A 16873-nucleotide genomic window follows, 5' to 3' on the forward strand; every position below is an offset into this window, starting at 1 on the left:
TCTAAAAATGGACGGAGATGACCGCCCATAGAGGAGGTGATGTTTTTTTCAGGCTGAGTACCTCGCCCACAAATTACCATGAGCATCTCTGCTGAAGTTGATCTGTCTTAGGCATTTCTTCCTCCCTCCTCTCTTCCACTTCCCCTCCCAATTGTCAACTGCTGAAACATAGCCCAGAGGAAACAGCCTCCTCGTTGCGCGCTGGAGACCGTCCCCAGGTGTTAGTCTTTGTGTCGGGAAAACTTTGAGAGGAAGCAAGGGCGCTGGACAAAGAGAGGAAGGAGGAGGCCGTTTGCCAGCCATCCCCAGTGCCCCAAGTTACCCAGTGGCTCAGGCCAGTCTCCGGATCGCTTTCGATAGCCCAAACCCAGCCTGCCTAGGCCGGGAGTGGCAGACTCTCTGAGCCCTCCCGGGTGGGAGTAGCAAAGGCAGCTGGCTGGCCGCTGGAGTTAGTGGGAGGAGGCTAGGCAAGGCGCGGAGCAAAGCTGTCAAACTGCGCCCGGAGCCCGGTGTGGGGCGTGGGGAGGGGAGAAAAGGAGGAGGGAGGGGAGGGGAGAGGGGAGGGGCGGGCAGGAGCAGGGAGAGCGATCGAGAGAGAGAGAGAGAGAGAGAGAGAGAGAGAGAGAGAGAGAGAGAGAGAGAGAGAGAGAGAGAGAGAGAGAGAGAGAGAGAGAGAGAGAGAGAGAGGGCTCGCCGCGCCTGAGCAACCCCTGTCTGTCGCTGCCGCTGTCGCCTTGGCCGCTGCCGGCCCGGACTCGCCCTGAGCGCAGGGTGTGTGCCCCGCTGCGCTTGGAGCGCGGAGGCTCCTCCAGCCCCAGCTCCTCGCCCCGGCCTGCGCGCGCGGGTCCCGGAGGGAGCCGACCCCACCATGCAGCTGCAGTTCCGGAGCTGGATGCTGGCCGCGCTCACGCTGCTTGTGGTCTTCCTCATCTTCGCAGACATTTCGGAGATAGAAGAAGAAATCGGGTAAATAGCCACCCCTGGCCCGTGCCGCGAGCTCCGGCGGGATCTCTTCCTCCCCTCCCCAGGCTCCGCGCTCCCCATCCGCTTTGTGTGCGCCGCGCCCCCCTGTCGCTCCGCTGGAGGGTTGGGGCTGGCGGTTTGGGCTGGGGTTGTTAGTGTCAGGGGTCCGGGACGCTTTGGGGAGTGGATGATGGGGGCGCGGCTGCCGAGGGGTGTCCCCGGGCGGGGTACACGGGCAGCTGTAGCCGCACGGCGTGGAGAAAGCGGACTCGCCCACCCTGTTCCCTGTCCCCTGGTCCCTTCCCCTGGCGTTTGCGCTCGCCGGTGTCGCCGGGGTCGAGGGAGGGCGCCGGGGAGTGTCTCGGGCGGGTAGAAGGACGGAGAGTGGAGGGAGGCAGGAGTTTCTTTGTCTCCAGCTCGGCCGCTTTCTCGCCTTGGCAAAGTGGGCAGGGGGCGCGCGGGGATCTCTGAGCTGGGGGAGGGGAATCCCCTGGCGGGAGCTGAGTGAGATAGACTCTGCACCGACTCCGGAGAAGGGGAATATGCTCTACACACACAGGCACGCTCCCACGCCTCCCGACAGCCAGCTCAGGATCCCGGCGTGGGGGGGGGGGGGTTGGCACTGCTTAAGGTGTGGCGCGCGGGGCTGGAGACCCGGGCTCTCTGCTGGCTTTGAATGTTCAGCCAAACCTGCGACTCCCCAGGCGACCCCGGGTTGCTGTGCGCTCACAGCAGGCGCAGAGAGACGGAGACCTTGCCGGAAAGTCGGCCGGTGGGCTCCAGGGTCCCCAAGAGCGCACGATCTCAGCTTGTCCCCATCTCTTCATGGGTGGGCGGGACCACAACCTCGAGCTGCTCCTGGTCCGGGACTTCTTGGAATGCGCTCTCTGAAGGAGCCTGTCACACCATCAGGGTGCCCCCTGGATTGAGGCTGGCACCCGGCCCTTCAGACTTCTGCACGCGGAGCCCGACCCCTGTCCGGAGCCTCCAAATCGTGGTGGACATGTGGGAAGCAGGGCTCTGAGGTGGCCTTCAGGAAAAGGGTGAGGTCTCAGCTCTGAGGATGGCAGACAGTGGGCGAATCCGGTCCTCTGTGGGATTTGTGAGGAGCCAAACAAACGGGCGTCCCATGCTGCGTGCGCCCCTCCTTTGTCCAACTTCATTATCCATACGAACAGAGGATGCGCTGTGCTGTCAGGCCCCTCCAAAACAGAGAGCGACCAGAATCCAAAACGCTGAAGCCCTGGGGACCCTAGCCTGCGGGCAGGTGTCTCTTCCCGCTCTTTGCTTTCGCTCTGACACTATCTCTCTCCGTAATGCACAATGCATCCTATGGACTCCATTATGCTTCACGAGCCCCTTTCGGTGTTTTTCTTCTCCTCACCCTCGGCTTCCCCTAGAACTCTGAAAACTTTCACCGATGTTCAGTTAACACACTATGTGCCGCCAGCGCCTAAGCACAGGCAGAAACGGGCTACTTTCCCATGGCTGTTCTCCTGGTGTGTTGCCAGAGAACCACCGGTCGCAACAGAAGTTGGTGAAGTCACATTCTGGGATACTGGAAGATACCGTGATGCTAAGATGGGCCTTCTGCACTTCCGGGTTTCTACCTGGCCCAGACCACTGGGTGACCTTTGGCGATGGGGAAACGAAGGGCCTAGATGTCCACTAGTTCTGTTATAAGAACATGTGCTGCCTCTCCCATAAGCGAACACCCTTGCTCATCAATTTGCTAAACTTCTTACTGAGTATCTTCTATTTCGCCAGGGACTTTTAATTTTTAAAATGTAATGAGAAGATCAGTTACACGTAGTGTCTCTCTTTCCTGTCAAAGGCATTTTGAAAGTTCCGCTTCCCATAGTCAGATTTTTCCAGCAGGCCATCAGGAGTTTCCAGAGGAGCATTTACATTTAGAGCGTATACTGAAACTCAGGGCTCGGTGCTGTGAGCATATCCTCTGTGATATGTTTCACCTGGGGATCCCGACTGCTTTTTGTTTTGCCCCTTACCTGAAGAAAACCACCACCTAGCCCACACTGAGGTCTGCTGCAGCACCTTGCCCCGCGCTGACTCTGGCGTTTGGGCTGACTGACATTTAGCTTGGTCAGTCATTATGACTTCCTCCTAGTTTGATGTAGTCACCTTGGTCCTGTATCTGTGCCACATGATCGTCATCGATAGACCAGTTCCAGTTGCGGTCAGTCCCATCCATGTTTAACCTGGGGGGAGGAGGCTTATTGCATTGGCCATGCATGGAGAAGGAAAAAAAACAATGTGGGCAGGGCGGGTGGGAATCCCACTTGTCAAAACCTCCCTCCTTCGCTGACTTCTAGAACAGTCGCTGACTCCTAGAACCACCTCGGGTGTGAATAGTAAGGTGTAGGTAAATGACCCATCACAGAGACGGGGAAGGGTTGTCAAGAGGACTCTCTCCCGTGTCCTGTGCTTTTCAGGATAGCCTGGGATCCTACTCAGGACCACAGTGTTCTTGGACCAGCCCTTGCTACCTCTGCTAGAAAGAATAACCAATACCCACCAGAGAGAACCATGGTCCTGGGGTGCTGGGGATGGTGATTCTGGAAGGCAGTAGACAGTGGGAACCTGAGATCTAGTGGTCGGGCAAGCAAGACAGAGAGTCACTTTAGGGATAGGTTTCCCAAGAATTAAGGAATGGATAGTGAAAGAAGCAAGCAACTCTGTGTGTGTGTGTGTCTGTCTGTCTGTCTGTCTGTCTGTCTGTCTCTCTCTCTCTCTCTCTCTCTCTCACACACACACACACACACACACACATTCATGCATGCATGCATGGCCTGGAGACCCATTTTTCGGAAGTCTCTCAACGCTTTCTTAGAAGATGAGATCGTAGGTTAGTGGCGTCTGTGGTTCTGACCCGCCTCCTGCACTACATATGCCCTGGCCAGGGGTAAAGCTCTCTTTCAGAGGTTTCGTCTGAGAGACATCTCTTCTTTCTGAGTGATTTTCTTCCAAGTTCCACTCTTGACACTCTAGTTCTCATTCATCTGGGACTGCACCAGGCAGGAAAACATGCATGTACAAAGGCAAATTCTCTGCTAAGCACCCAAGGAGGCTTGCCTGAGAGCAAAGAACACAGGCGAGTTCTGAGCCAGCAATCGAGTGGGGCTTTGGTGAAGCAGCCGCATACCTAACCCAGGAGCACTGAGCTTTAACGTCGGCTGGCCCATGTTGGATCAGGCATGTTCAGCATTTAGATATTGTGACATGATATTATCGTTTGCAAAGTCCACAATATGCTGCCTAGTTACCAAAAGAAATGGCAAATCAAAAATTTATGACATTATAATTAAGTTTATACTTTTGTGCTGGACTATGTTCATAGCTCCTTTGGTGCGTGTAGTACCTGTGGGCTGCACCATTGACACACCTACTAGGTAAACTGAGTCATTCTGGTTATCACCTGGGCTTTAGTCTTGAGTGTGACACCTCCATAGGAGTGTGGTTCATGGTTGTTGTGTCAAGCACATTGTCTTTGCAATAGGCCCACAGAAGTCATTCAAGAAGTATGGGTTTTCCCAGTTTGTCACAGGTAGGCACACAACATCCTTGGGCAAAGTGGCACTCGGAGGTCCTCAGGCCACAATGGGCTCCTCCTGTAGAAACAGCTCCCTGGGTTATGAGTTAGGCTTAGTTTGATGTAATATCAAATATCTAAGCCATACTGTGGTTGCTTCCATGTAATGCAGCCTCATACAGATCTCTCCACCTTTGCCGTCCAATGCTCTAGTCACCAGATGAGCCATTATCATCCCAGGAACACTACAGAACTGTTTAAAAGATAAATGCGTAGCTGGTGACCCTAACAATCCCAGATGTGGCACTAAGGGGGATGGTAATGATGGTTAGCATGAACTGAGTACTTACCAGACGAGAGCTATCCTTAGTTGTCCAAGACATTAACATATTCTATCCTTGTGGTACCCCAATGGCAAGCAACCAGGGGCACCAAGAACTTCTTGCTTCATTGCGTTCCGTGTACCAGGCCCACACTGACCACCTGGGAGCATCTGTTCACTGACCTGTCACTCCACGCATCTCCAGTGGGGGACTGCTGCTACCCCTAGTTTATCCGGAAGGAAACTGAAGCTGTGAGTTAATTCGCTAATAATGAACCTCTTAGTACTTGACCCTAGGTCTACATAGGCCAGAGGTCAGGCAGACGGTGGGCTAAATCTTCTGCAGGAGGTAGCATTCTCATTCTCTTGCCAACTAGACTCCAGTGGCAGCTGAATCAGACTTTCCTGATTGTATCCAGGCATCCAGAGCAGGGGTGATAGTAAAGATATTTAGAAACCTATCCATCTCGAGAATTGATGTGTTAGGACGGCTATCTGAGTGGTCAGAATTGATGCCATCTAGTAATCATGCCAGGGTCCTAGTACCATATTAAATGTCAAATCATGTCTAAGAAAGTAACAGAGGAGGAGGAGTTAGCGCTGTTCATCAATGAGACCCGGTCTGTGAGCAGGCAGTGACTCCTGCCATCCAGGGCCAGCAAGGTTAAATACACTTCTCAGAGGAAGAGTCTGGGTGGATGCGGATGCAGAAGAACATGGCCTTGGGCAGCTGCATCCTCCGCTCTGTGAGAAGAGTTTGTGTTTATTCAAGGTGGTCCTTGTCATTGGGGGAGGCATTCATTTTTTTTCCTCCTCCACCATCCTAGTATAGTTCACCCAAGCATAAACACAATTAAAAGATAAAATAGAAGAGAAAGACGTTCTGGTTTTAACTCCCTTGCTCTGAGTCCTTGATGCCAACTGTTCCAGCATCCAATTTGAATTGTAAATAGATATCCGTCTTGGAAACCAACTCAGTGCACAAGGCCTCTCTCCCCTCGTAGTACAGAGTTGCTAGGTTTTAAAACTGTTTAGGCTTCACAATCTGGGAAATGGTAAAAAGTGAAAAATTATAACTACTTGACACAAAGGGTGGGATTCTGGAGAGCTTCTCGCTTCTTTAAGGAGAGAACGCACAGAAGTGGCTGCCACCTGGTCATGGCCTCCCGTTCATCCCTCCACGGCTTTACCTGTTCCGTTCTGTACTGCTTACAAGCTTCTGCATTGTTCCATGATTGCCCGTTTCTATCCCTTTGCACACACACATCCCCCTTTCAGGGACTTCCGATTCAAGCTAGCCTTCCTCCTCTCCCTGCCCCCCTCCCACATCCCATTTCCTCACTGCTCTGCTATTACCTCCTTGGTGTCACATTCCCAGCCCCACCTTCCTTAGCTTCTCACCCTGTGTGCACCTTGACCATCCCATCATTCAAGTGCCCTATGAAGACAGAGTTCACAATTATGTTTTATTTCTCCTCCTGAGAAGTATATGGTCCAGGAATACCTGACCTTTTGATATTGCAACATGACATTGCCATCTACAAGTTCACCCTCAAGAGCCACTTGATCGAGTTATTAAAACAAATCACTTTTTTTTTTCAAAAGTCGTAATGTTTTAAAGTAGTTTGGAGTGCGCTGCATTCGTAGCTTCATTGCTATCCTGGAGTGCTTGTGGCCCAGGACTCCAAGCTGGAAATAGTGAAACCCGTGAAGTACCTTTTGAATGAACAAACCTAGGTCTGAGGTTTAGCGAAATCAGGTCCTAGTCTCTCGCACTCAAAAGATCCCCACTTAATAAGAAAGTCATGGCATGTCTGCCATGTGCAGCATGAAGGGTACAGCCCGGGAAGGACACTGAAAGTGACATCTCTGAGACACGGCCCACATAGAAATGCAAAGTCCCCCACCCTTATGTATACCATCTTACCATCTCCAAATGTTCTTTATGGATATTTAAAAGTAGTGCATTTATTTTTAAAACGCTGTCAAACTAGGGGATCATGATGACCCGTCAAGCCTGGGGATGCTGCACAGATCTAGATAAGCTCAAGAGGATCCGATCTCACATCTGCCCAGAGCAAAACTGAGTGAGACAGGCAGATGGCAGATAGCAGGAACTCCACAGCCCGCTGAGCCCATGGCTGTGTCTCTCTCCTTCTGGAGGGAGGGGGGTGATGGAGACAGGTCCCTCCCTAGAGGTCTGTCAGGGTGACATCCCCAGTGGCTGCCTTCTTGCCAGTCTGGGTCTGGCTTGCTATCTCTGCTGTGCTAGTCTCGTCCTTAAGTGTTGAGATTAGTCACTCTCTTAGGTGGCAGCTGGGATGGTTTTAAATTCTCCCCAGTTGTCCGCAATTCATCACCCAGCCAGGAGGCTGTCCAGTGTCCTGACGGGACCTGTTTGTCCCTGAATGTGCTTGGCTTCAGCTGTCACCTACTGCACATACTGCACAGTAGCACGGAGGGAATGGCTGCAGTGGAGAAGAGCAGAGAGCGCGGCTGCGCTACACACAGGCAGCTGTGTTCCTCCTGATACACTTGCAAGCACTTGGGGGAGCTGATTTGTTTCCCTGGAAAATCCTGCATCACGCCTGGCTTGCTGTGTGAGTTGTAAATCTGCATTGCAAGAGGGAGCCTCTCCACTCTGTCAAGGGGATTTCCCTGCGCCAGCGCAGCCACCCCAACCCCCACCCCAAACTTCAGGGATGTAGTTTCTGCTCCTGTCGCTTCTTAATCCATAGCTTAGGGATCCAGATGATCCCCCTGACCAGTGGTCCCCCAGATGCTGACGTGCAGAAAGGACAAAGGATGCAAAAGAGAAGAATAAAAAAGAGAGAAAAGGCGCAATGTGTCCAGAGCAGTTAGGCAGTTTTCAGTTACCAGCTGCCATTGCTTCAGAGCCTCTATGCCCTGAGATGCTGCTCTCCTTTTCTTGTGGCTACTAAGATGACCCCAGGTGGAAGAAAGTCTTAGAAGATGGCCCAAACATCCTCTTCTTTGGCCAAACGGGTTGGGAACCAGTGTCTGCGAATCCCTGTTTGTTTGTTTGTTTTGTTTTTATTTTTAATGCTACTAGCTTTTAAAATCTTACTTTCTGGGATCTGGTTCCTAACAGTTCATGGTGGGAACCACACCAAAAACTCACAGTTTGTTGTTTTTCCTCCAGAGGGAAGGTGCCAATAGACAGTAACTACAAAGTCATTTTGCTGGGTGCTAGATATCTAAGCCTCACGGCAATCTGATAAGGCCGATATCATTATCATCCCCACTGCACAGGTGAGGAAACCAAGGCACAGAGTCATCAAACAATTCATCCAGAGTCACACAGCTAGTAAAGGGCAGAAGTGAGACCTGAACCCCATCCCCGGGGGGCAAGAACCACGCAAAAGTGGTGCATTGAGTGGCATCCAGTGACGAGATGGGCATGCGCTTATCTCCAAGGGAGTAGTCACCAAAACCGCAATATTTGTGTGAGAGAGGACTATGTAGACACACCAAGGCTGGGGGAGGTTTTCAGGGGTAGGGTGCTGGTGCCCAGGACACAATGGGCCATGACAGATGGAAAGAGCCATAGGAATGGGGGGGGGCAGCTTCGAAACGCCACTGCCTTTGCCTCCCCTCCAGCAGCCTTCTGCCCCCAACCGCTCCCTTCAGAGTGGCTGTGGAAGATGTTTGTTAGGGAAGGGGTGAGGGTGGGGGGAGGAAGAGGGGAGGAGGCTGACTGACTCACTGAGGGAAGGAGAAGCAAGGCACATGGTGAAGGCCTGGAGGAATTTTCTTCCAGAGAAGAAAGGACGGGCTCACATTGCCAACTGCCCCAAGCCAGGGAAGCCTTGTTCAGAAGCTACACAGCAGGGAAACATGGGCTTCATCAGGGAGAGGTCAGGCTCTGTTCCAGGGTGCCCCATTTCCAGGGCCTGACCTCCCCCCCCAAGAGCTCACTTTGATAGCCTCACTAAGTACCCCAGTTGTGCTGTTCGACCATCTAGAGATAAGTACTGAAGGCTCAGAGAGGTCCCGGGAATTTGTGACCACATGGCAAGTTCAAGAAGAGCTGTATTCATTTTTCCCTGGCCTTGGCTCGCTGCTCCTAGCTACTTTTTGGTATTGAAGATGTTTAGACCGCCCTTCTAGTCTTGCCCTGGACCTCCCCTACTGTGTTCCATTGTCTGTGCCACACTGCAGGTTTGTAAAAGGATACTGGAAACTTCTGAGTCTGGAGGAGAGACTGGCGGACAGTCTGTAGACTAGCAGGCTGGTGACACCACTGGGGTCTGGCGGTTCAGCCAAGGCTGAGGAAAGGGCAGACGCTCCTGGACTCTCTGCCCAGTAAGACCTAAGTGTTTGCTGTTGGGTTTCCTAATCTCTAGTTTCTAGGCTAAGCGTGTTGGCCTCACTCAGGAGAGCGATACCTCAGGTAACTCATGCCTTCTTTCACGCTATTGCCAGGACAGTTTAAATAATAGAGGTGAAGGCATAGGGTGTCTGGAGAGAGGGAGCTTGCCTGGCCCGGTGGCTTTGGCTTGCTGTTTTGTAGGTCACAAACGCACTCAGAGTGCCTTCCTAAGACTTGACTTTAAGTGAACTGTGCAAGGTGTCCAAGCTAATGCCCTATGCAAAATGTTTATTTCTGAGAAGCGAAGGGACAGGTGAGAGGGACCTCAGTGCTGCTGGCTGTGTCTGGGCATGCTTGCAGAAGGCCTCAAAAAAGATTCTGGACAGTGTGGAAACAGCTATGCCTTGCAGGCCTTCCCACAGCCTACCCATGCTGCCAACTGTGGCTCTGACCCCACAGAGTGAGGTCTTGGGTCTTCCTATAAATCTCTTCCTACCCATGCTGCCAACTGTGGCTCTGACCCCACAGAGTGAGGTCTTGGGTCTTCCTATAAATCTCTTCCTGATGCCACCCAGAGCCTTACTTCTGCACTACCTTCTGGCTGGAGCTGTGCTCGCTGCCCCTGATGCAGGACACCAGGCTCCACCTTAGTACCAACAAGGAGCTATTATTGGGTGGTGGAAATGCTGGCCTCTGGAGAAACGCTTACTACCCATGTGCCCTCAAGCAAATGGCCCCCTTTTCTGAACCTCAGTTTCCTAAACCACAGTCTCCTCATGATTATGCAGACTACAGACAGTAGGGTACAAAATGCTGCAGCTACTAAGGAAAGCGATAGAACAGTCTCTTCCCAAAACCCTAATACAGACTCCATACCATCCAGTCTAGCAATCTCACTAATGGGTATGCTTAAAACAAAACAGAGGGGCTGGAGAGATGGCTCAGTGATTTAGAGCACTGGCTGCTCTTCCAGAGGACCCGGGTTCAAGTACCAGCACCCACCTGGCAGCTTGCAGCCATCTCCAACTCCAGTTCTAGAGAATTCCATTCCCTCTTCTGACCTCTATGGGTTAGCACACATGTGGTACACAGACATCTATGCAAGCAAAACACTCATATGCATAAAAGGGAAATAAATAAAATCACCCAAAACTTTATAAAAATTGAAAGCCAGCACTTGAACAGATAGGTGTACAATAATACCATTGTTCACAGAGGAGTCAGTAACAATGGGCAAAAGGTAGGAGCAGCTCATATCCATTGGCAGATGAATGGACGATCAGAATGTGTTTCACATATAATGAAATACTATTCAGCCTTAAAAATGAAGGAACTCCTAACAATGCTCCATTCAGCGCAGATGAACCTTGATGCCATTAACCTAAGTGAAATTAACGCAGTCACAAAAAGACAGCCGGCGCCTGATTCCCTATACAGGAGCTTCCTAGAACAGCCAGATTCTCCATAGAACAGGGATTGTCACCGTTGGCAGGGGAGAGAGTGAGGAGTTATTATTTAATGAGTATAAAGTTTCTGTTTTGCAAGATGAAAAAAGTTCTATAGAGGGATGCTGGCGAAGATTGCACAGCAATAGAAATGTACTAAAGGCCACTAACAGAACACTCAAAACAAGTTCAAAATAGTATGTGTTTCACGTGTTTTACTACAATTTTTGAAAACGCACACACACACACGCACACACACATACACAGACACACACACACAAATGAGGGAATGCCTGGCAGGTGCTCGGGCACGTTGGTTTATTTTAAGAGCATGGTGTGGTTTTAACAAAGCAACATCAAAAGAGGGTACTGTTTCATTTGGAAGGTAATACGATGCCAAGAAGCACGGGAGGGAGGCAATCATGCCAGAGAGTGAGGGAGTGGCAGAAACGGGATTAGAAAGCGTACACCAGCACTATAGCATGAGTGTGTTTGGCTAGACTTGCTGAACGTGGCCCAAATCCCTAACCCTTGGGATTTAGGACTATGGAAAGTACAGGCTCATGCTTTTCTGTGTGGCCACTGTGTAAATACTTGCTGGCTTGCCTGCCTATCTAAATTCAGTGGAGGGGGTCCCTGGGGTCCTATAAACACTCAAGTTCATGGACGGCACAGGGCAGTGGTGGAGATGAGGGAGGCCAAAGGTACTCAGACCCCTCCCAACGCCTTGTACAGCTTCCTTCTCTCTCTTGCGCTGTCTCTGCGGGAGGGGGGATGTCTTGAAACTGCCCCCCTTTGGCTCAAGAGTGAACTCGACAAGAGCCTAAAACCTTGGATTTTCTGACTTGGCAACCACAAGACTAGGAAAATTGGAGGCGTGTGGTCCCTTTCTCATCAGGTTCACACCATACAGTACCTGCAAGAAAATGGGACTATGCAGTTGGTATGGCTTCTGGGAAGTATGAGGTCCATAAAATGGCCCTCGAACCAGAAAGAGCATCCTCAAAGGCTTGTCCAAACCAGAGAATTTGCATCTTGGACAAGTTCCAGGAGATCCTGTCACTGCTAGGCCCTCTGAGGAATTGAGAGACACTAGGCTAGGGTCTTTTCACTCAAAGTGTGGTCCTTAGTCCATCAACTCTGGATATCACCTAGAGGTCTGGAAGACATGCCGAAGCTCAGGCCTGCGCGCGCTTACACACACACACACACACACACACACACGCACACACGCACACTAGTGGCAATATAGTTACACACCACAAAATGATGCTTTGCTCAACCCCAAGCTGCACATGGCGAAGCATCTCCCTAAGGTTAATGGAGCTGAAAACCAATGCGCCTTTCCTGTGTTTGGATAAACAAACACATAGCACCACGTTCAGTTGTCTGTAGGACACAATATAGAAACATGGTATTTGGTCCTAGGAGCAATAGGCCATAGCATACAGCCAGCAGACAGAAGGCTCCACCGCCCGTGATTGCAAGAACACTTGGTAGCATTCCCACAACTTCACTTAATGATGCATTTCTGCAGACATGTCCCGGTCACTAAAGGATACATCAGTGTAACTGCTCTCCCTGCCTTCTGTAGTGACCCTGTGCCTACTCACCAGGGAGAATTTGTCTATGTCTCTCCGTCCAAAACAGAGTTACCCTAGAGTGACTCTCCAATGGATGTAAAAAGAAAAGAAGTAACTCATCCCAGGCACAAGGGAGATCCCCATGTGTATATGAAGCGCTTTCTATGTAGACCACACATTTGTTATAAGAACACTACAGGAGGTACTGGGGAGATGGCTTGGTGGGCAAACTGCTTATCAGACAAGCACAAGGACCTGAGTTTGAATCCCCAGGACCCATGTAAAGCTAGGTGCAGTAGCACACATCTCTAATCCCAATTCTGCTTCAGCCATCTTGGGAGGCAGAGGTAGGAGAATGTCCAGAACCTGCAAGGCCAGGGGTATGCATTGGCAAACAGCAGAAAGACCAGCTCAAATGAGGCTGAAAGTGAAGACCGTTGCCCAAGGTTGTCCTCCGACCTCCATGGCTGTGCTATGGTGAACACACACACACACACACACACACACACACACACACACACCCTGTAAGAGCAACCTGACTGGTAACTGAAACCCGAGTACAGTAATTGCTTCATAAAGCCAGAAGAGGGACCTGAAATTTTTCCATCTAGCTGGCTGCGTTCCTCGGCCATGAGGTGAAGCCGGGAGGAATTGTCACCAAAGGTTGACCTGACTCAGAAGTCTAAAGAGGCTCCGGTGCATCTAGGCACAGCCTTGACCTAAGTCTGTAGTACCAGATGGTAATTTCTGGAGAAGCAGGACAGCAAAGCAGTCCTCAGCTTCACTGAGCCCTCTGGTGAGTTGGTTGGCCGTGATCATTTAGATGGCATAATGGCCTGGCTTCACGGATGGCACACGCCATAGTACTTCCTCCAGAGGTCTGGGGCTTCCTCGGCAGATCTGGTGGCCTGCCCGGCCTGTAGTCTAATTCCAAACACCACTATCGTGAATGGAGAGGGGAGGCCTCTAGGGGTGATGAAGGCTAAGTATAGGGGAGACTTTTAAAACCCATCTGCTCTTCCTGATAAAGAGAGCCCCTGAGCAGGATGGCAGCCAAGAATTTAATTGTATTTATTCTTGCTATTACCTTCTATTTAGGGCAAGGGGTATTGGTATTCTATTTATGGTAGTGACATAAAGATGTCTTTTGTGATAAATTCATTTAAGTTTTTAAGTGAGTCAATTTAAAGGCAAGTGTTGAGTCAATAAAGTTGAGTTAGCAAAATACAGAAGAATAGACCCCAAAAAAATGTTATGGTTGATGTAGGAAACACACTAGTCTGATTTCTTCCCTGTGCCATTAAGCAACCTAAAGGTAGCGAAGCCAAAACAACTCCTTGAGGCATTTCAATACAGAGTGAGTTAATTCCCCAGAAGGATCCCTGGTTACAGAAATGATCCATTCACTGTACTTGAGGAAGTACCCAATGGAAGACTCCTCCCAGGAAGCAATCATGCAGGTGATTTGAATAATGGTGTGTGTGTGTGTATGTGTGTGTGTGTGTGTGTGTGTGTGTGCGCTTATTGGCACAGTCATGCAACCTTCAAGCACCATCACTTTCTGGGCAGTACCATCTGGACAACAGGAAGGTCAGGATGAGTCAGGTCCAAGAGGACCTTCCTCTCTCTGCATCACTACCAGGCCAACGCCGGCTGCCATTCTTTAGGAATGCCCTGCCTCTCCTGGGTACCACTTCATATCTATTGTGTGGTAGTGTTCATGGCTGCTACCCAGGAGCTCACTGAGAGACAGGACCATTTCAGATCTGTGCTGTGTTGACCTTCCAGGTCCTTATCCATCCAGTTCCTGCTTGAGAATGTGTGTTTGTTTGGAAAACCCAGGAAAGAAGAGGGAAGGCAGAGAAAGAAAGGAGAGAAAACTAATTCTCTGAGGAAGGCCCAGAAAGGCCCTGTCAAATACATTCTGGGATCCTTTAAATACCTCTGTGCTGCCAGAGAAGAGGAAACCTGTGAGGTATTACATGGGGCTCTGTAGCCATCTGATATAAAACTCACCGTTACTTTTTGAACATGAGATGCCCCCAACAGGCTCCATCTCAGCTGGTGGCGCTATTTGGGGAAGTACCAGAAACCTTAGGAGGTACAGTCTACCTGGAGAAAGCAGGCCACAGGGAGCATGCTTTTGATGGGTCTACCCAGTGCCCAGTCCCTTCCTCACTCTCTGCTTCCTGTCCACCCTGAAGAGAAGAGGCTCTTCACTATGTTCTCACTGCCATGAGATTCTGCATAAGCCCCTGTGCTGAGCTGTGGACAGAACCCTCTGAGAGAGTGAGCAAAATAAATCTTTTCTTCTTTGTTAGATATTTTGTTCACAACACAACAAAGCTAACTAATGCATATGTTGACTTCTGTCTTATTTAGTAAACCTACTCACTCCCAATTCCGTGAAGAAAGATCAGCCCACGGTTGAAGTTAGTATTCCTAGCTAGCTGCTTCATGGTTCCACACGGCCGTCATATACAGAAACCAGAAGATTGGAGGGATGTGGCCAGAATTGAGAATCAAGCGTGCTGGCTCCTGGCAGGCTGAGATCCAGCTGATAACAAGAAGATTAACAGAGGTCCACAACCTCCTCAATCTTGAGGCATAGAAGAGGGTTTTTAAATCAATACTGGCCAGGCTGGCTTAATGGTATCTAATCTTGCCTTTTGAAGCTCAGATATTTGGGAGTTGAGATCTATTGAGATAGAATGGGGTGAAGCATGTTGGGGTTTAGAATTTTTTTAGACTTCATTGAAGTCTCATTGTGTAGCGTTGTTTTTATTTTCTTAGAAGCAGGCAGGGATTAGCCTCGCTCCATCTGCATGAGGGGTGGTCTATTTTTATTCTCGTTCTTTTTTATTCTTTCATCTCACACTAGATCATATTCCGTGAGGGAAGGAGTTTATGTCTGTGCTTGCTCATTTCTATGGACCCAGTGCATGGTTCTGTAGATGCTCAGTAACTATTTTTCAAAGGCAGCGTCTCAGAGAAACCAGTGAGGACAATGTACCCCAAGACTGTCTTTTGGGGGGAAAAAGAAGAAGAAGAAACAAAAAGCCATCTATTTCTGACCAAGTGTACACACAGCAGCCTCCCATGGTACTCTCCTTATTCCTGGAGGAAAGCGTCGGGTCAACTCGACGCTACCTGCTTTCTGTGACAGTTCCACGAGCTTTGTGACGTCATCACACAGTTGTGTGTGCACTGTGCACATGACCCACTGCACCCAGGGACTTCTGAGTTCTGTGCTAGATGCTAGTGGCATGCAGATATGGACACAGCTTAGATGAGGGGCTCAAGGAAACTGTGATCTGGCTGAGCAGAGGCCTTGTGTGATAAAGAGGAAAGGAGCCTTTAGAGTTCTGGATTCGGGTTGTAGACTCGCAGGCTGCCTCAGTGGCAGGCCCTTGCCTCCCAGGGCCGGTTTCCCTATCCATGCAACACTGTCTAGATAAAGTCATGGGTTTTCCCTAGTTCTGTATCCTCGGGATTGGGTGACCATCACAGACACCTTCCCTGAAATAGGGTTTAGACTCCCTGGAGGTAGCTAGGTTCTTTGTTATGTATCTGAATGTTTTACCCTGTAGGCTGGAATGGTGCAGTAGGTAGATTCTGATCTATCTTCACTTCCTACCTGCTACACATAGAAAGGTGGAGGGTAGAAGGGTGGGAGAGGGTCACCCAAGGAAAAAGAAAGTACAACTGGCTACAGTGTCAGTACCATGCCAACTATGGCACAGGACACTTTCTCATCTCAGAGAAACATCTTCAGAGATTGCAAACTGGGGGTCCGTCATCTCGTATTCCCGCCACCGCTCAGGGTCACCAGGGAAAACATTGTATTACAGTAGGACTGGTATTCTTGATAAATAATATACCACATTTCAGAGAAGTGCATGGGTGTGTGTAATTAGACCCAGGAAAGTTCCCACTACATATAGCTAAATTTAGTGATTTGGGAAGCCTTCCTCATTTGGCAATCAATCGGGAAAACTCATCATTGCATAGGGCCTGTGTTTGTGGTCTTCCATCAGCCTAGCTGCAACCCCTGACCTTGGTGGTGAGTGCTACTGTACTAAAATAAATAAATAAGACCTTAAAGGATGATTTGATTGGGAGGAAGTTAGAAGTCTCTGACGTAAGTTGAGGTGTCAGAAGCCCGAGAGAATCTATAGTGAGTCTTAGGTGTCTGTGAACCCCTTCAGATGACAGGCACAGGGTCCATATGCTTCAAAGGAGTCATAAAGAAAAAAGAACCACTGTGGACCCCTGAGTGCTTTGGGAAAAAAGACGATTCCAACAAGGAGCTGTTTACTAGGGGGCACGGAGAGTAAGGGGGCTGAGATGGCCACCCACATTATCGATAGGAGCCACAGCATGAAGGGTCTACCTGGGGTGATGTCCATGCAAAGACAGGTAGAGTTAGGGAATAATCCAAATACTGGGGCATGGAGAAAGGAAGCTGTTCTGTGTGACTCTTGGGTGGGTTTGGTCTTTGGTTTCACACCTGATTATTTTCAACAGAAGCATCCATCTGTGTGGTGGTGAACATGGGTGAACCAGAACAAAGGGCAATGGCACCTGAGAAATAGCCAGAAAAGAAAAAAACAGTTCACCAGCTATTAGAGCAAAGAGGGACATAGGAGGCCACATTATTATTATTATTATTATTAT

General features: G+C 49.9%; 1 protein-coding gene across 1 annotated transcript in view; it reads left to right on the forward strand.

Annotated features, from left to right (window-relative positions):
* Positions 1-700: 700 nt before the first annotated feature.
* Positions 701-16873, forward strand: part of St8sia2 (ST8 alpha-N-acetyl-neuraminide alpha-2,8-sialyltransferase 2) — a 73122-nt gene continuing 56949 nt past the window's right edge. The window contains exon 1 of the mRNA XM_005357755.2: positions 701-966. Coding sequence (XP_005357812.1) covers positions 869-966 — 98 coding nt within the window. The 5' untranslated portion in view covers positions 701-868. The remainder of the gene's footprint in view (positions 967-16873) is intronic.

Source organism: Microtus ochrogaster, chromosome 22 (assembly GCF_000317375.1).
Source record: "Microtus ochrogaster isolate Prairie Vole_2 chromosome 22, MicOch1.0, whole genome shotgun sequence".
NCBI lineage: Eukaryota > Metazoa > Chordata > Mammalia > Rodentia > Cricetidae > Microtus > Microtus ochrogaster.